Genomic DNA, 20,698 nt, shown 5'->3' on the forward strand with positions numbered 1-20,698 from the left:
ACAGAAAAAGGATGAGACTTAATTCAATGACGAGTAACACGAGAATGAATTTTAGTAAATGGCACAAGAGATACTAGCTCTTTAGAGCAGTGCCCATTATAGTATTTGTAGAAGAGAGAAAGAGAAGCAACATTATGATGATGTGATAATGGTTAGAGGTTGGCTGCAAGAGCAGGTCCAACTATGTTTACAATGCGTTTTTGCACTTTGTCTAAAAGAGAAAGGGCATCATTAGAAGATCCGCCCCAGATATGGTAACAGTATTCCATACAAGGCCGGATTTGAGATTTATAGAGATAGAGAATAGAATCTGAAGTAAGAAAGTATCGAGCTCGATAAAGAGATGCAACCTCAGCAGATGCTATTTTTGCAACTGATTTGATAAATGGTTTCCAAGAAAGATTAGAAGTAAGAGTTAATCCAAGATGATGAAGAGTAGATGACTCATAGAGTACATTACCGTTCATAAATACAGGAAGATCTAAATTATTGCGATAACAATTGGCTGAAAAAATTGAGTTTTATCTGTATTGAAGTTCACCAGCCACTGTGAGCTCCATGCTGTAGCAGAAGTGAGATCCTTTTTTAAGCTCAAAAAAAACCCCTCCAGGCAGAGGGTGTTGGTTTCTTATCACGATAAGAATAAATGGTAGTATCGTCAGCAAACAATGCCACCTTAGATGTGAGAACATCTGGAAGATCGTTAATGTAAATTAGAAAGAGTATAGGGCAAAGGATAGAACCTTGAGGAACCTCTGAAGTTACAGAATAAGAAGAAGAATGCTGTCCATCGAGGACAACTTTTATAGTATGATTGGAAAGGAAGGATTTAATGATCTTAAAGATGTTGCCAGATACATCATAAGAAGAAAACTTATGGAGAAGACCAGCATGCCAAACTTTATCAAAAGCTTTTGAAATGTCAAGAGCAATGGCCTTAACCTCTCCACTTTTATCTAATGCACGATAGAACCTATCAGTTATTATTGTTAGCAAATCAGCTGTAGAACGAGAAGATTGAAATCCATATTGATGGTCAGAAAGTAAGTTATTAGATTCAAGATGAGAAATTAAGTGTTTGTTAACTAAAGATTCAAAAACCTTGCTTATGATAGGAAGAAGACTAATGGAACGGTAGTTAGACGAATCAGATCGCTCTCCAGAATTTTTGAAGATAGGGATAACAGATGCCTCTTTCCAGCAGGCTGGGAAACAAGACTCTGATAAGCACTTGAATAGTTTTGAGAGTATAGACGACAGCTCCGGAGAACACTTCTGCAAGACAATAACAGGTATATTGTCCGGGCCACAAGCTGTAGAAGAGTCTAGGCAGGAAATCACTTTAGATACAGAAGCTGGAGTGATATCAATGTCAAGCAATGGATCAACCTGTTTGTTGGCAATATCAGGTAGAACGCAACTAGTGGAATCAAGAGATGATATTGATGAAAAGTTTTTAGCAGACAATTCAGCTTTTTCTTTAGGTGAGGGGACAAAGTCTGAACTATACAAGAGAGGTGGAATTAGAGATTTGCCCTTATTATTGATATTATTAAAGATTCTCCAAAAGTCACGAGAGCCTAATTTTTAAAATGAGATACAAGATTTCATGACCTGAGAATAGCAGGCTTTGGTGCTAGACAAAAACTTTTTACAACTGTTTTTAGCAGTAATAAACAGACATCTGTTTTCTGGAGAATTGTTTTGCTGATAAACATAGAAGTAATGGTTTTGATTGGCAATTGCAGCAGCACAGTGTGAGGAAAACCATGGAGGAGAGTGAGGCTTGACCTGGAATCGTCGAAAGGGAACAAAAGATTCCATGCCAGCCTGAATCCACGAAGTTATGTAAGAAGATCATTTGTCGACAGGAAGACTAAAGATTTCTACCCAAGGGCCATCACAAAGAAAATCACGGAAAGAATCCCAGTCAGCTTTACTGTAGTTGTAAGAGGTTCGATAATAGGGGTATTCAGGTGATGAAGAAGAATTAGATATTAGTTTTAGAGAGATCAAACTGTGATCAGAAGCACCTAAAAGTGAATGTGGAGAAACTGAGCACTGACTAGGATCAGAAACAAGACATAAGTTGAGTAGAGAAGGTAAATGATTCGGGTTGTCAGGAAAGCGAGTTCGAAAGTTGACTATTTGAGTTAGGGATTGAGAAAGGCAAAAGTTGTGGGCTTTAATGCCTACAGAATCACTGACACTAGAGCCAAGCCATTCAGAATGGTGAGCATTCAAGTCACCGACAACAACTATATTAGCTGATGGATAAAGAGAGAGGGCTTGGTCAATATGATTAGAAATAGCATCAAAAAGAGTGCAGTCTTGAGATGAAGGAAAGCGATATAGAACAAAGAGAAAGGCAATAGAGTAAAGTGGTGCTAAGTGAAAGCACATAAAAGAATAGTCTGTGGATTCACATTTCATGACAAATGGGTGAATTCTTACAAATGTAAATGTCCAGGCCAAGCATGTGGCTATTGGAGTATTTACGAATTAAAAGAAGATAACCATTAACACTAAGATCGCAAGATGAGACAGCCGAACTCAAATTAGTCTTACAAAGAGCAAGTAGGTCTGGTGAACTTTGCAAGAGATAAGACTCAACAGAAGAAAAGTTACTTCGAAGACCAGGAATATTATTGAATGATAGGTTTAGAGAACTTAGTGATGTTGATGGTTTTTTGTGTTTTATAGTTTTTGTATTTAAGCATAGATAGTACTCAGAACTCTGTTTAATAGCCCAAGTAATTCCTATATTACTATTAATAAACCCGAAGCCATAACAAAGGGCTCCAAATGTGGCCCCCGCAATGCACACCAAAAGTACAAACAGGGACACCATCCATGCGCAACATGGCACTGTTTATACTTTGATATTTTTCAGCTGTTGATGGAATCAGCCTCTCTGAAAGCTAGCACAGAGTTTGGGAAACTTGACTACCAGCCGGCCTCAGAACCATAAAACTGGGTTTTAGAGCTGTACCCGCATTAGGAGATAATAGAATGAGTTGCCTAGTCATAAAAACAGAGACACAAGCAAAACCCATGCATTGTGTCAAGAAGATCCAGCATTCAATATCCTAAACTGGAAACAATGCATTAAAAATACATCTGAGCCAGCCTAATAAATGGAGAAGGGGTGCGAGGCTGGTCAAGAAATATAATTTGTTTACCCTTTAAAACTTTGCATAGGAGGCCTTCTACAAGACAGTAAATGGATGCATTTAACATCTGCCAAAGATGAGTATTTTTTATCGAGACACAATCTCTAGCCTTTATTCAACAAAAAGCCCCATGGCAGGGGGCGTTTTAAGTTGGAGTTTGTATCTCCCAGCTTTTGCCTAAAAAGGCGTATCCCACAAGGCAGTAGGGCATGAAGTAGATTGTACTGGGTTCCATGTTACCAGTAGCATAATAACCTGACCTTAGTTAATTCCTTTCTTTAATTAATTCCGAAAGATCCTGACCTTAATTAATTCTGACCTGACCTTATTTAATTCCAACAGAGATAGATCTTAATTAATTCCAAAAGAAAAATGACCTTAACTAATTCCAAAAGACCTGACCTTAATTAATTCCAAAAGATCCAGTTAATTGTAGAAATTCAACATTAAATTCAAAAATGCAAAAATATTGTGAAAATAAACAGTTTCAGGAAGAGTTTTCTCTTCCTGAAACCGTTTATTTTCACAATATTTTAACAGTCAGAATGAAAGAAGATGTAATTTTAAATTGTTTCAAAATTTACTACTCTCAACATTTACCAAAACATGTTTATAAAACCCAAATCCAATTTTTAATAATCTGAGCAAAAAAAAAAAAAAATGGTGCAAAAATTTTTTTTTTCAAATATCTACTAAATGTTTAGAAAACCAAATTTTAATTTTTTTAAAAACTATCAATTATTTAAAAATATCATATTGAAGCATTGCATTCAAAAATTTTCAAGATTAAGACATGGAAAAAACAATTGTTCATTCCTGTTCTGTTCTATTGTATCAAAAATTTTCAAGCAAAAATAAGAAAAATTTCAGAGTTAAGCAAAAAATTGAACTTTAATACTTTAGTAGATGATTTTGAAGTTAGTCCAAAACAATATCAGATTGAAATATAACTTGTTTCGTTTTAAGTTTGTTGATTATTGTGTGGTTAGCTTCTGTGTTACACCTCTCTACCCCAACCCTGTTATCATCAAGATCTATAAACTGATGAAAATATGAGCACTAGGTAGAGTTATTACACCATTGTACTTTTTTTGTTGTTTTTTACATTGGAGTAGTAAACCTGATCCTTTTATGTTAATTAAGTTAACACCTTTACAATACAAAATTCATACATGGTTTCTAATGTGAGTATTTGGTTTTGGTATGGTTGTTTCAAACTTTTTTGCACTACGAAGTTTTGCTTTTAATGTGGGTATTATTATTTGATAAATTTTGTACACAAAAGTTACATTGTGTGTTGAATGATATAAAGCAGTAAAAAATATGTTTTAGTATACCTTGCATTTATAGTATAACACTAATGGATGTAAAGAACATTGTTGGGTGATCCAGTTATAGCTCTAGCGCTTCACTGTGCAGGCATGCATTTTTTGTTTTCCACTGAGTAAACAGTTTTTGTAGTAAATCTTAAGGCATCCGCTAGTGATTTTGTATTTTGGTGATAAGTACAAGCACAAACAGAATTTGTACCTCTTGCACCTGGCTTAATGTACCACTTTGGTCATAATGAAGAAAATTTGAGTTGCTTGTTTTAGTTTCTGGATTGTTTTCTTTGTATAACACATTTATTTTTTTTAATTTACACAAAAGTAGTTTTTTTTGTTTATGGACGTTTTTTTTAATTCTTACATATTATTTTTTTCAGGTGTAGTTAGACAAAACTTGAGTCATAAAACAGTTTATTAGAATCTTCTACAATTTTAGGTAAAACTTCACTTTGATTAAATATTGAAATAACAATCTTTTTTCCTTAAAAAGCTGTCGAGCCATCTTTGCCTGGTATTCTGTAACTGCAAAGTTATTTTGTATTTTTATCAACCAACTTGTGGGTGCAAGTGTGTGAACTAGAACAATAGTCTTGTTGTCAGAACAAAGAATTTTCTCTTTTATCAAGCCCATAATTTCATTAAAATTTTGAGAGAACATTGGAACGATTTTCAATTTGTCTACTTACATTTCTTACCATTTCATTAATGCAACCTTTTGCTTTCTTTCTGAGCATATATGTTTTAAAGATTTTGAATGAGGTTTTAGAAAAGATATATTAAAATTTTAAAGATCTTTGTTGATTTCCTGTCTGTTACTTTGATGATATGACAAAATCCTCATCTTGTTCACTCGAACTATTAAGTAAAATCTTTTTTGGCAATCTTTTGTTTTCAGAGTTTCTTCTCATAGTAATATTCAAACTTCTTCTAATCATTTTTTGCGACTCTTTTATTGTAACTAAATCTTTCTTTTATCTAAATCTAGATTTTCTAAAAATAACTGTGAAAATTAAAGTAAAATAACTGAAAATTTAAATATAGTAATTGTAAAAAGCTTGTTATATATTTGTATAAAACTTTATTTTGTTATGTTTTTGAAAATATAAATTAAAAAGTTATATACAGGGTGGGACTAATGTCCCATAGTTTTTGTGTTTGCATAACTAGAGCATTATTTTAATTTATAAAAAACTTTTTTTTAAGGTTACATTAATGCTTAATACAAAAAGTTACTTGATTTAAAAGTCTTACTTCTTTTTCTTTTGATACACATATGAACTCTCATAAAAAATTCAATCAGAGTTTTTTCAACATGTTACCTCATGCAAAGAAATTCAATGGGTTCAAATCTGACTTGCTTGCGGGCCATTTTGACTCTGGAATGAAACAAGAGAAGTTTTTCTCACACCACACTTAATTGATTTTTGCTTCATATGCAGGAGCTAAATTTTGCTGGAAAGTATATGGGCAATTGCCAAACATTTGATCAGCATAAGGTTTCACATGAGACTTCAAAATGTCAATTAGAGAGAGCTGTCGCTTGATTTAATCTATAAATGAAATTAGTGGGAGTTTTCCTTCCTTGAAGAATGCACCAAAAATCATAACCCCTGATGCATTTTGGTATCAAGAAGTAGCTCTTAATTATAAGAAACAATTCTTACATTTTTAGATTCCTTCTTTAGTAAAATGTTTTGTACTTTTGTTGCTTTTTGTACTTTTTTGTACTTTTCTTAATTTTTTTTTACACAGAGGTGTTTTGAGATATTCGACTTAAAAGTTGGGTTATATAAATAAATTTTATTGAAAAGTTGTCTAATGCTGTTTTATTATACATGTGTTGGTTTAAACTGATTGATTTCAATCAATATCTCATCTGTTAAATATAATTATTGACAAAAAAATTACCAAAATTTTTATTTGTCACAAAACTTCCAAAAAATACAAACAGAAATTTTAGTGTTAATTTTTTTTTGCTGCCAGTATAACACTTGTACCCTTTTGTTGTTTTTTAATATGACAAACATATGATAAAAATATGCACAAGTACAAACAAATTCTTCATAATATTTGTACTCTTTGATCTGCATTTATTTTTTTACAATTATCTGCTGTATATAATTCTTATTTTATTTTTAAAGATACAGCAAATCAGAATTTCTTTTTTTAAATAATAAAGTACAATATCTTAATTATTATTTCTTTTCTATAGGTATTATAAAAAATACAGTAATAAAGCGTTCAATAACTTACATGAATCTTGATACTGAGGTTGAAAAACGTATACATGCTACTAATATTCCATTGATTTCATCTCTAAATGAAACACTATCCGAATCTGCTGATGGAACTAATGGGCCAGAGTATAGCAAAGAAGTGGAAAAAGAGCCTAATCCCACTGTTACATTTAATGAAGAAGGACTTAAGGACACAGGAAAAGTTGACGAAATGTATTAAGAAAGAATTAATATAATAATTTTATTATCACAATGTATACTACTTTATAATATGATAACGTAAAAATTATTTTAATAAAATTATTTGGTTTTCTATAAAAGTTATATAAAATAATATACAACAAAATCTTTTAAAGTTTTTCTTTATAAAATTCTCTATATTGTTTCTGAAAATTTTTAATTCAACATTTTATATAAGATGCTAATAATGCAACGTTAATGAATGAATAATAAACTTATTATGAATAATCAATATCTTTGTCATCATCATCATCATCATCATCATCATCATCATCATCATCATCATCATCATCATCATCATCATCATCATCATCATCATCATCATCATCATCATCATCATCATCATCATCATCATCATCATCATCATCATCATCATCATCATCATCATCATCATCATCATCATCATCATCATTTTCATCATCATCAATCATAATTTACTGTTTATTTAGCATATATGTTTTTAATGTTATTCACTATTTTGTAATGTATTATAGTTTATGTAGTTGCTATATTTTTCTAACATTTTGAGATAACTTAAATAAGTAATCTTTTTGTGATCTATTTATGTGTTTATTATTTATATTTTTTTCTTCATTTGTTTTTTGATGTGTTGGAGTTTAACTTATAATTGTGTAATACAGTTCATATTTTGATGCAAGAAATTGCAATTTAAATTAAATGCCTGGAAACAAGTCCTTGAAGAAAAAAGAATCAAAAGAGGATGGTTCACCCTAGTAAGTTTTATTTATATATTATTATCTATTTTTAAAACAAATAGTTTACATAAAAATTAATATTTAATATTTATTTTATAGTAGTAAAAGAAATTTTCAGTGCAGCTTTTATTGTTATTACTTTATTATTATTTTAAAAAAATGGATCATATTTCTGTAACTGATAGACATCTTTATCATTTCTTTTGATTCTGTAACTGAGAGACACCTTTATCATTTCTTTTGATTTTTGTTGTTAGTTTAATATTATTTTAAAATAGCAAAAAAAATATTTTAAAACAAATTTTAAAATCAAAATATTAATTTACATTGTCTTGTTTTCTCCTCTTTTTTTATACTACAAGTAATACTAATATTGTATGAGCACATATTAACTGTTTAAATAAGTTTGAAACATCTGTTATAATTCTTATTTATTTATAATTTAAAAATTTTAAAAACATGTTTTTGAATGTTTATTTTTACTTTTTAACTGCCTTGATAGTAGTGGAATTCCTCAAGTAGCAACAGAAGATCAGAGAAAGCCTATAATACCACCTTGGCTCGAATGGAGTGATCAAGATATTTTAAATGAAAAATGGGTACATAGATATCTATTTATAATTATTTATACACAGATATTCTAGGATGTTCTAAAGTAACAATTTTTTAAGATTTCTATTTTTTAATTAATTTGATTATTAAATTTTGTGTTTACTTCTACATTTCCTGAATTTAATTTATATGTCATATGTTTTTGGCATATTCTTTTAGTGATTTTAATAATTTTAGAGATTTTTGGATGATTTAAATTTGAAAAACCATTGTCTACAGCTGCAGTTACTTCTAATACTCTAAGTTTGCTCAAAACAAGCATTAAAAGCTTTTTTTAGTTACTAAACAGTAACATACCAGGGATGATTTTTGCTTCCACATAACATCAGGATGGGGCGTCTGCCCACCCCCTCACCCCTACAGATTTTTTTCTTCTTAGAAACAAATATATTCTTAGAAACGAATATAACGTAGCACCATGTCTAAAAACATAAGTAAATTAGGCTGTTTAAAAGTGCCTTGAAATTTTATAAAATTTTGTGGTGCAAATTTCAAATTTTATAAAAAAGTTCAACAAACATGCGTTAAAAAAAGATGCGTTGGAAAAAACGAATGTCATGTTTCTTTACTTTTGCTTATGCAAATGTTGGGGTTTGCTTAAAAATACAAACTCATCACTTTAGCAATTTTTTTCCTAATAATTTTGGGATTGATAGTTTTTTATCTATTATAAAAAACATATTTAAAATAAAAAACTCAACAAATCTCAGAAACTTGTCTTGTATCATATTTATTTATAACATCGAATGGTTCTGGTTTTTTGTGAGAGATCTGGAAAACATTCCTTCAATTGTCTGGTGTTTCTACTAGAATCTTTTGATTTGCAATGGTCATGTATCCAGCACATAAATTTCAAATCAATTTAATATGCTTTACATTCGAGGCAGTTGATAATTTAAGTCATGTAGCATAGAGCATACAGACCACTTTTTGCCTACAGTTTTATCATAGCAATAAAAATATACTTTTTGAGTTACTGAAAGTAATAGTGCACATATTGATTAAGCATTTCAGGGTTTGTTTGAAAAAGTCAAACAGATTACCTCATAATTAAAAGTGTGCTTAGTTAAAAGACATGCAGCTCTTTTCCTCTGATTTCAGTTTTTCTTTGATAGAGCTGGAGTGGTGCATTCAAAACATTCTTATTTTGTAGCATACTTTTAACTGCATTAGAATCAGACAATTTATTGAGTCTTATTTTTTATATCCTAAATAAGATGCTTCCTTATTTTGTGACCAAACAAAGTAAAATATATATATATATATACATATATATATATATATATATATATATATATATATATATATATATATATATATATATATATATATATATATATATATATATATATATATATATATATATATATATATATATATACATATATATAAGGTGGCATTGTTTGCTGATGACACTACCATTTATTCTTGTCGTGATAAAAAACCAACACCCTCTGATTGCTTGGAGGGGGCATTTGAGTTTAAAAAGGATCTTACTTCTGCTACAGCATAGAGCTCACAGTGGCTGGTGAATTTTAATTCAGATAAAACTCAATTTTTTTCAGCCAATCGTTATCACAATAATTTAGATCTTCCTATATTTATGAACGGTGATGTACTAGATGAGTCACCTACTCTTCATCTTCTAGGATTAACTCTTACTTCCAATCTTTCTTGGAAACCATATATCAAATCAGTTGCAAAATTAGCATCTGCTAAGGTTGCATCTCTTTATCGAGCTCGTCACTTTCTTACTTCGGATTCTATTCTCTATCTCTATAAATCTCAAATCCAGCCTTGTATGGAATATTGTTGCCATATCTGGGGCAGATCTTCTAATGATGCCCTTTCTCTTTTAGACAAGGTGCAAAAACGCATTGTAAACATAGTTGGACCTGCTCTTGCAGCCAACCTCCAACCATTATCACATCGTCGTAATGTTGCTTCTCTTTCTCTTTTCTACAAATACTATAATGGGCATTGCTCTAATGAGCTAGCGTCTCTTGTGCCATCTACTAAAATTCATTCTCGGGTTACTCGTCATTCAATTAAGTGTCATCCTTTTTCTGTGACAGTTCCTAAGTGCTCCAAAAACGCTTATTCGTCTAGTTTTTTTCCTCGAACATCAGCTCTTTGGAATTCGCTTCCTTCATCTTGCTTTCCTGACTCATATAATTTCAATCTTTTAAGTCGTCTGTCAATCCTTATCTTGGTCTACAATCTTCTTTTTTACTCTTTCAGTAACTTCCAACTTTAATTAGTGGCTGCTTGCAGCTTTGTTGGAAGCGAAGATGTTTAAAAAAAAATATATATATATATATATATTTTACTTTGTTTGGTATATATATATATTATATATATGTATGTATGTATGTATGAATGTATGTATGTATGTATGTATGTATGTATGTATGTATGTATGTATGTATGTATGTATGTATGTATGTATGTATGTATGTATGTATGTATGTATGTATGTATGTATGTATGTATGTATGTATGTATGTATTATATATGTATGTATTATGTATGTATGTATTATGTATGTATTATTATAATGTATTATATATTATGTATGTATTATGTATGTATGTATTATATATATGTATGTATATATATATATATATATACATACATACATACATATATATACAGGGCTCGAAATAAGCGTCGGACATTGTCTGGTACTTGTCCAGTAAAAAACGACATCTATTGATCATTTTCTCCGACCCATATTTTATGTGCATTTATTTTCTAATCAAATTTAGTTGTTCCAAAATTATTAATAAATTCAGTATTGTATATAAACTTTATTTTTTTAACTTTTTATTTTTTTATACAAAACAAATTTTATTTTTATTTTTTTATACAAAACAAATTTATTTTTTATTTTTTTATACAAAACAAAAGTTGAAGTTGAGCAGATGGCTACATTAATAAGATACATCATTTTTTTGAGTTAGTTCATTTTTTAAAAGACACCAGAGCATTACATTATTTTGAATCAAGTAGCCCTTTTTTTATCATTTATATTATAACGTTGCAATTAGTTATTACTTTAAATTTATTGTTTAATATTTATTTTATTTTTCGTCTCATGGTTTTAATGAATTTGGAGTGAATATTTTAACTTTTAAGACCCATTTTAAATTTACTTTATAAAAGTTTTAACATAATAATTATTTTAATTCTTATAGAAACCAATACTTTTTATTACACTATTAAATTTGAGTTGTTATGTAACGTTTGTTTTTGTGCTAAAAATTTTTGCTATTAAAAGCGTTTATAAATTAATTCTACAAAAAGTTTGAAAAGATTTATAAAAAAGTACATATTTATATAAATGTAATTACGTATAATATTCTTTGATAATTTAAATAAAATGGGTTTATTATAAACATTATAATGAATTTAATAGAGTAATAATTAAGTTTTTGAAAACTGTAGGCATTTTGAAATGCCTACATTTCGTAGGCATCGTATATATATATATATACGATGGTCACTATTTATATTTCGGGAATTAGCAACACTGATGTCATACGGATGTTATTTGTTTATTTTATATTTAGTTGAAAGTTTCGTCTCGGCAAAAAATGGAACTGAATCATGAACATTTTTGTGAGATAATTTTTTACAACTTTCGATGTGGATTATCACAGCAAGAGTGCGTCAATCTACTTAATTTGACTTTTGATGGACTTCATCTCACAATAGGTTACACGACGATCTTGCTTAATCATTTTGTGCACAGCATCGATGTTTTCTGGCACTACAGTCGATTTTGGACAACCTTCATGAGACTCGTCGGACAGCGAACTACGACTACAATTGAATTCACTATACCAGTGATGCACAGTGCTTTTTGATGGAGCTTCATCGCCAAATAGGCGATGATATATCACTGGTATAGTGAATTCAATCGTGGTCGTAGTTCGCTGTCCGACGAGTTTCATGAAGGTTGTCCAAAATCGACTGTAGTGCCAGAAAACATCGATGATGTGCACGAAATGATTAAGTAATATCGTCATGTAACCTATTGTGAGATTGAGGCATCCCTAAGCATTAGTTCCACCAGCATATATGCGATTTTACATAAACACTTAGCTGTGCGAAATTTATGTTTGCGTTTGATCCTACAAAATTTGACAATTGCTCAAAAAAAGGCTTGTGTCGATTGGTGCAAAGAAATGCGTAAGAAATACAATCGCGGTGCTTCAAAAGACATTTATAATATCGTGACAGGTCATGGATATATTTGTATGAGCCCAAAAGTCAGTCGCAGTCGACTGTATGGATGTTCCAAGATCAACCAAATCCAAAAAAAAGTTGTTCGCGCATAAAGCTCTTCAAAGAAAATGGTGGCCTGTTTCTTCGGAAAAACTGGTCATATTGCAACAGTGCCTCAAATGGATCGTAGAACAGTAAATTCTGAGTGGTACACAACCATCTGTTTGCTAGAAATCTTCGGTGAAATAAGGAAAACAAACAAGAGAAGTTGGATTGTTCTTAATCATGTCAATGCAAGCTCTCACACATCAGCTCAAACAAGAGACTGTTTGAGCACTCAAAACATCGAATTGATGGGTCATCCGCCGTACAGCCCTGATTTGGCACTCAATGATTTCTTTTTGTTCCCATCCGTGTAGAATAAACTGCATGGTCAATGATTTTCATCGCCTGAAGAAGCTATTGAAGCATTCAAAAATCATGTTTTGGAGATACCTCAATCGGAATTTAATAAATGCTTTGAAAATTGGTTTAAGCGCATGCAATTATAGCAAGTACTTTGAAAAACAATAAAAATATATTCGCAGCTTAACTATTTGTTTTTGTTCCTATTCCCGAAATATAAATAGTGACCCTCGTATATATATATATATATATATATATATATATATATATATATATATATATATATATATATATATATATATATATATATATATATATATATATATATATATATATATATATATATATATATATTTATATATATATGTGTATATATATATATATATATATATATAATATATATATATATATATATATATATATATATATATATATATATATATACACACACACACACACACACATAGCGTACAAAAGTAATTAGACAAACACCTTTTTTTATTATATTTTCTCATTAAGTTAACATTTTAAAATAAAATTTCGCGTAAGCGTGTCAAATTATACTACATTTATGAAAAACAAAACAAAATTTCCCTTTTGGGAGTAATTACTCAAAATTTTGATAAAAGAATGGAAATGATTGACCTAAAAGTAATTAAAAAAACTAAATTCTAACAACATTGATATAACTAGACTATTTTAAATTCTTTTTCTGAAGGCAGATTTTTATAAAAACGTTCAATGATCAATAATTTGCAATGGAACATAATAAATATTTAAGCGAGGCAGTAAAAAAGTTGGTTGTACAAACATCTAATAACGGTAAGACTGTGCGACAAATTTTAATAGATATGAACATTCCGCGATTCACAGTTGATTAAAAGTTTTTCAACAATGTAGTTACTTCCAAGTTTCAACAAAGTCAGGACGCCCGAAATCAAAAACTTTTCGCCAAGATAATGTTGTAGTAAGATCGTCAAGAGCAGATCCGCGCAAGAGTGCTAAAGAAATTTATAGAGAATTTACACAGTCACATCAAATTTCTTGCTCTTATGCAACAGTAAAGTGTCACTTAAGACAAAACAACCTTTTTGGCCGTCGTGCTGTTAAAAAACTTTTTGTTTCTGCAAAAAATCGTAGAGCATGGTTAAAATTTGCTTAAGAACATCTAATAATTAAGTTTTTCGCCAAGATAATGTTGTAGTAAGATCGTCAAGAGCAGATCCGCGCAAGAGTGCTAAAGAAATTTATAGAGAATTTACAGTCACATCAAATTTCTTGCTCTTATGCAACAGTAAAGTGTCACTTAAGACAAAACAACCTTTTTGGCCGTCGTGCTGTTAAAAAACTTTTTGTTTCTGCAAAAAATCGTAGAGCATGGTTAAAATTTGCTTAAGAACATCTAAATTGGACAGCAAACCAATTGTTGTGGTGGTTCAGTAATGGTTTAGTCATGTTTTAGCCATGATGGAGTAGGTCCAATCTATTGAGTTTAAGGCATTATAGACCAAAACATGTATAAAGGAATAATCAAAGATATAATGCTGCCAATGTAAAAGACAAAATGTTGCTTTGTTGGACTTTCCAACACGAAAGCAATCCAACACACCTCCAAGGTAGTCACAGAATTTTCGGCTCAAAAGAAAGTTTGTATCTTGGAATGGCTGTCATAATCTCTGGACCTGAACCCAATCAAACATCTTTGGGAACACATTGAGAGAAAAATTAGTGTTCAAAAACCATCTAATCAACATGATTTGTTTGAGTTGATTAAGTGCACTTGGGAGGAAATACCAATTGATGTTTTAATTAATTTGGTTGATTCAATACAACGCAGATGTAATGCTGTTGAGAAACTCTTCCTGATGATCCAGCAATGGTGAAACTTAAAGTTGAAGATAAAAGTTAGGTAAGTGTTTTTTACTAATTTATTATTGCTCTGTTCTTTAAGAACATTAAGCACTCTATTTGTAAAATGCACTAACATAATTTATATATATATATATATATATATATATATATATATATATATATATATATATATGTATGTATGTATGTATGTATGTATGTATGTATGTATGTATGTATGTATGTATGTATGTATGTATGTATGTATGTATGTATGTATGTATGTATGTATGTATGTATGTATGTATGTATGTATGTATGTATGTATGTATGTATGTATGTATGTATGTATGTATGTATGTATGTATGTATGTATGTATGTATGTATGTATGTATGTATGTATGTATGTATGTATGTATGTATGTATGTATGTATGTATGTATGTATTTATGTATGTATATATATATCCATGTAGTCTTCATTTGTTATTAAACTTTCTTCATGACAAGTTTTTATCTGATAGTCGTAAAAAAATAAGAATATTTCCACCCAGGAGAATCTACAACAATTGAGTTTCTTTGTCTCCTGAAATATGTACTTGTGACACTTTAATTTTTTCACAAGTGACTGTTATTTTATTCTTAAGCTTTTTTTTTTGCTGTCAATACATAAAACAGATAACCTAAATAGAATACTTTTTAGTTTTGTCATCGAAATGTTAAAATACATTCTTTAATGCAATTATTTTTTTGCTTGAGTTTCATATGAGTTAATTTTTTTTTTACACTAAGCCAATAGCACACTAAGGACATTTGTTCTAACAACTATATTTGGAATTTAAGAAGTGAGGTTTGTTGTAAGGTCTTTTGCAACAAAAAATACATTGCAAAATAAAATTAAAATTTAGATCAAAATAAATAAAATTAAATCATTAGATTTAATTTTATTTGTCTTTTAATTAGATTTTTACTGAAGATGATTCAATGGTTTTTTTTAAACAAGACTTAATAATTTTGCTTTTTTTTAAGATGATATTTTTATTGGCATATAAAGCCCAAGAGTTAAGGACAAAACAAGAGATTAAAAAAAATTATATTCATATAAGAGTAATATATATGCATATGCATATATGCATATGCATATATGCTTATATCTTATATGCATATATGCTTATAAGAGTAATATATATGCATATATGCTTATATGCATATATGCATATAAGAGTAAGCACAAAAGAAAAAAAAAAAAAATGAAATGCACACAAATAAATGTCAACCAAAAATATTTTATTCGATTACTAATTATACCAATAACAAAGATTTTTTTATGTATGAATATAGAATATAATTGTTTACAGGATCCATCTAAAAAAGACAAAGAGAAAGTAAGAAGTTCCTCTGCTCAAGTGGTAAAAATTTTTTTTGAGGTTATTAATTATGTTTTAAATGAACAAAACTGAAATGTGCTATCTTATGTAAAGACATCACTATAATTTTGACTATTTTGATGATAAAATTTTTAGAATTTTTTTGATGATCCTGAAGGTAAAGTTTTGCTTCCTCCGTCATTGAATTTACAGGTTAAGTCATGGAAAAGACCATCAGATATCATTACTGGAAAGGTTTTTATTTTATGTATATATTTTATATTTATGAAATAAACATAATTTTTTTAATTTGAAACCTCTTAAAACATTCATTGATTTTGATAAAAAATTTAAAAAAAAATTAAACTATAGTCATTTTATATCTTTTGCTTAAAAGACTGCAGTGATTGTTGACTCTGAATTTGATCATATTGGTGATCTGTTAATAAAAAATGGACATATTGTTCAAGATAAGGTAACTGGTTTTAATTTTGTCAACTTTTTTTTTGCAATACTGTTTGGTGTTTTTTTTTATAGCAAGTGGATTTCTAGTCAGGTATAAAAAAACTTTTTACTATTTTATCAAAGGATTGTTAAAGTTAAAATTAAAATATTTTACTGTATGCAAAAAAATTTTTTCATTATGCATAAGAAAGTTTGGGAAAAAAACATCACAAATTTTACTAGTTTTTATTCAGGGCTTTACTATTGCAACACGTCATTATTTTCAGTGATGCCACTGGCATCTTCTTTGTTATCACTGATAACACTTGCATCTCCTTTATCATCACTGATAGAACTTGCATCTTCTTTGTCATCACTGGTACCACTGGCATCTTGTTTATCATCACTGATACCACTGGCATCTTCTTTATCATCACTGATGCCACTTGCATCTTCTTTATCATCACTGATGCCACTGGTATCTTCTTTATCATCACTGATACCACTAGCATCTTGTTATCATCACTGATACAACTGGGATTAAATTACAAGCTATTAATAGAAATGAATGAGCAAATATGAAGGATTCTTACTAGATTATAATAGAAGTCATATAAACAAATTTTCATCTAGATTTCATTGTTTAAATCCATTAGGGTTAAAATCAAATGTTTTTGGTTATTATTCAAAGAAATTAAATGGAAATTTATAAGAGTTGCTTAGACTGCATTAAAAAAGTAAAGTTTTTGAAAAAGAGAGGCAGTTTTTTTTTAATTTAATTATATAAAATGCAAGTTTTAAGTTAAATAAAATTATTGAACTATGGAATCTGATATAAATAAAATACTATAAAATGTTACTAATGGTGTTGATAAGATGAATTAATAATTTGATTTATTATGCCCTGGAAAACTTGTATTATGTATTTTGCCCTGAAAAATCAAAGATTTTTATATTCAAAATAACTGTTAACCTCAAAATAACTGGGTTTTGTGATATAACTTTATTTTTTTTAAGCACAGGTTTTTTAAACATTTGTTTTGTCTTTATTGTAGTAATGGTGGATGAAACACACAACAACTGAGGCAACTACCCTTTAAACAGATTGAACACAAAAACACCTATATATTTTTGGTTTTTTATTGTAATCAAACTATCAATACTTTTTTAGGTAATGAATGCAATTATCTCATGCATTTCTGTTGTTTCATCATATTTTTGTCAAGCACAGTTTAATGAAACAAGCAGCAGTTCTTTAAAATTAAAATCATCTTTAGTAAAAGAACAGACCAACACAAAAGCTGATAAAATAAGAAAAGAAAATGAAATAAAAGATGAACACTTTTGTAACCCTTGGGATCTTATCTGGCCTAAAGAAAATCCAAAATCTTATAGTTTACCAGTTGTAAATTTGTCAGGGAAATATGCTGTTAAACTATTTTGGATGGTAAGCAGTTTTTAATTTATAAAATAACATGTCAGTATTAAATTTTTAATGCTGTCATGTTATTTTATAAGTTAAAATTTTTTTTATATCTTCAACATTGATATAGACAAGCACAAATATGCTGACAGTTTATTTTTGACATATTTTAATTTTTTAGCTGCCAACAGAACCACAGATATTCTGTACCTCTTTAGGCAAATTGAGACTTAATTTTTTTTTGGAACTAAATTTTTTAAAGTTAAAAAATATTATTTAGGGAACACAGAGAAAGATTATTGTTGATGATACTATACCATGTGATCAAAATAACTTGCCTTTATTGCCATTTACTTCCAGAGGAAATGAACTTTGGTTGCCTATACTGACAAAAGCTATTCTTAAAATTGCTTCATTACAGTTAAGTAAAGACATTGATAATATTTATTTTATTGTAGTATAAAAGATATTCTTAAAATTGCTTCATTACTGTTAAGTAAAAACATTGATAATATTTATTATATTGTAATATAAAAGCTATTATTAAAATTGCTTCATTCCAGTTAAGTAAAGACATTGATTAATAAATATTACTATAAAAGTTTTAATTGTGTTAATTGGTTTTCCTACGATATTATTTTAATAACATTACTAATGTAGCATTTTTTGTGTTTTAAAAATTTAATTAAAAATTCATATGCAATTATTTTCAAAATTTCAACAAAAAAATTTTCCCTGATAATTAAGAAATTATGGCTATTAAGCACATTAACTAGAAACAATAAAAAACATTAAATACCTAAAGAAATGTTGTCTATATTTGTTTATTATAAATATTCCAGTATTCTATGTTTACTAAATAAAGATTTATTGCTAACCTTTGCAGAGCGCAGTGAAATGCGTCTTATTTTTAATTTAAAAATGTCTTTTTTAATACCAGAATACCATTATTAAAAATATTACTAAAAACAAATAAACATATTTTTAACTTTTAGCTTTTAAATAGCTATTGTTCTTTGTATTGTACACTGATATTTTAATATTGCATCCTGCAAATTTGAATCCGCAGGAAGTAGTTTTAAAAGTAAAAGATTTGATTTAAATATGCATATTTTAATTTATTGAATTTGTTTTCAAATTCAATAAATTAAAAAATCAAATTTCAAATTTAAAAAGAAAGTATGTAAAAACCATTGAATGCCATAATCTACCATTTATGGCTATTTTAATGCATAAAATTCAGAGTTGAAAAAAAAAAAGAGGTAGATGAGTTAAAATTTGATTTTTTTTTTTTTAAATTTGGTGCTTGTTTAAAAAAATCAAAAGAAATTTTAAATAGGTTTTAGAGAGTTCATTAAAAAAAAACTTTAACCTAAAGTGTTTAAGTAATTTTTAAATGCTTTTTGTTTTTTTCATTATTATTTTGATATTAGAAATAAATGTTTTTTTTTTTTATATAGCATTTTTTGAATATATTTATTTTTTAGTTATTGCAACAATATTATAAATGACCTACAGGACTTTCATGTTGTTTATTGCTTACTTGGCTGGTTACCTGAACTAATCCCACTTAATGAAAAGTATAAAGATTCTATATGGAAAATGTTAATGCAAAGTTTACCAGTTTGGAAGCTTCCCCAATCACCTATTATTGTGGAGCATATAGTTCTAGATGAAAAAAGCTAATAATTTTTTTTTTAACTAAAATAAATATTTGTATGTATTTTACTGCTAATTTAGGTCAATACTGAAAAAGTTTTTGGTAAAATGTAGTATTAACAAAGCATTATGTTTTAACTTTTATGATAAAAATATTATATAAAAAGCTTGTGTTTTTTTTCCTAATGATACTTAAAACTTTTTTTGAAATTGAAACAGTTTTTTAATCAAAAACTTTCCTTTATGAATTAAAATATAACCATTATACATGTCACTTAGTAAGTATTTGTCTTGAACTCAGAATCTTCAGCACATAAAATTTTGAAGATTTTGTCTTGAACTCAGAATCTTCAGCACATAAAATTTTGAAGGGTTTTGTCTTGAACTCAGAATCTTCAGCACATAAAATTTTGAAGGATTTTGTCTTGAACTCAGAATCTTCAGCACATAAATTTTTAAAGGTAATTAAATAACTAGAAAAAGTTTTTTTTATTTGGTGTTTTTATGTATGAGCTAAAAACACCAAAAGTATATATTTGTGTATGCACTAAAAATACGTATTTGATGTTTTTAGTGCATACACAAAAGTTCAACCAGTATAATAATTTGTACCATGTGTTTACATTAACAATCTCTCAGAAGTTCCTACATCTAAGGTAGCATTTTTTGCTGATGATGCTATCATTTATTCTTGTCTTCATAAGAAGCCAAAACTTTAATTGCATGTTCTGCTACTTTTTTAGTGTTGTCCTTTTGATGTATAGATTTTTAGTGTTGTCTTTTTCATGTATAGGTTATTAGAATTGTCTTTTTGATGTAGAGATTCTTTTGAATATTTTTTTGATTTATAGATTTTTTGGGTTATCTTTTTGATGTAGAGATTTTTTTGGTTGTCTTTTTGAGGCATAGATTTTTTTGGTTGACTTTTTGATATACAGATTGTTTGGGTTGTCTTTTGGATCTATAGATTTTTTGGGTTGTCCTTTGGATGTATAGACTTTTAGAGCTGTCTTTAG

General features: G+C 28.6%; 2 protein-coding genes across 3 annotated transcripts in view; both read left to right on the forward strand.

The window, feature by feature from the left end:
• Positions 1 to 7,038, forward strand: part of LOC100211327 (radial spoke head protein 3 homolog) — a 33,521-nt gene extending 26,483 nt beyond the window's left edge. Inside the window, exon 7 of the mRNA XM_065792882.1 lies at positions 6,714 to 7,038. Within this exon, the coding sequence (XP_065648954.1) occupies positions 6,714 to 6,958 (245 nt within the window). The 3' untranslated portion in view covers positions 6,959 to 7,038. The remainder of the gene's footprint in view (positions 1 to 6,713) is intronic.
• A 527-nt stretch (positions 7,039 to 7,565) lies between these two features.
• Positions 7,566 to 20,698, forward strand: part of LOC100213299 (androglobin) — a 63,448-nt gene continuing 50,315 nt past the window's right edge. For both annotated transcript variants that reach the window (XM_065792880.1, XM_065792881.1), the window contains exons 1-8: positions 7,566 to 7,712; positions 8,197 to 8,293; positions 16,148 to 16,198; positions 16,313 to 16,411; positions 16,554 to 16,631; positions 17,772 to 18,047; positions 18,304 to 18,443; positions 19,511 to 19,704. In XM_065792880.1, coding sequence (XP_065648952.1) covers positions 7,657 to 7,712; positions 8,197 to 8,293; positions 16,148 to 16,198; positions 16,313 to 16,411; positions 16,554 to 16,631; positions 17,772 to 18,047; positions 18,304 to 18,443; positions 19,511 to 19,704 — 991 coding nt within the window. In that variant the 5' untranslated portion in view covers positions 7,566 to 7,656. The remainder of the gene's footprint in view (positions 7,713 to 8,196; positions 8,294 to 16,147; positions 16,199 to 16,312; positions 16,412 to 16,553; positions 16,632 to 17,771; positions 18,048 to 18,303; positions 18,444 to 19,510; positions 19,705 to 20,698) is intronic.

Source organism: Hydra vulgaris, chromosome 03 (genome assembly GCF_038396675.1).
Source record: "Hydra vulgaris chromosome 03, alternate assembly HydraT2T_AEP".
Taxonomy (NCBI): Eukaryota; Metazoa; Cnidaria; class Hydrozoa; order Anthoathecata; family Hydridae; genus Hydra; species Hydra vulgaris.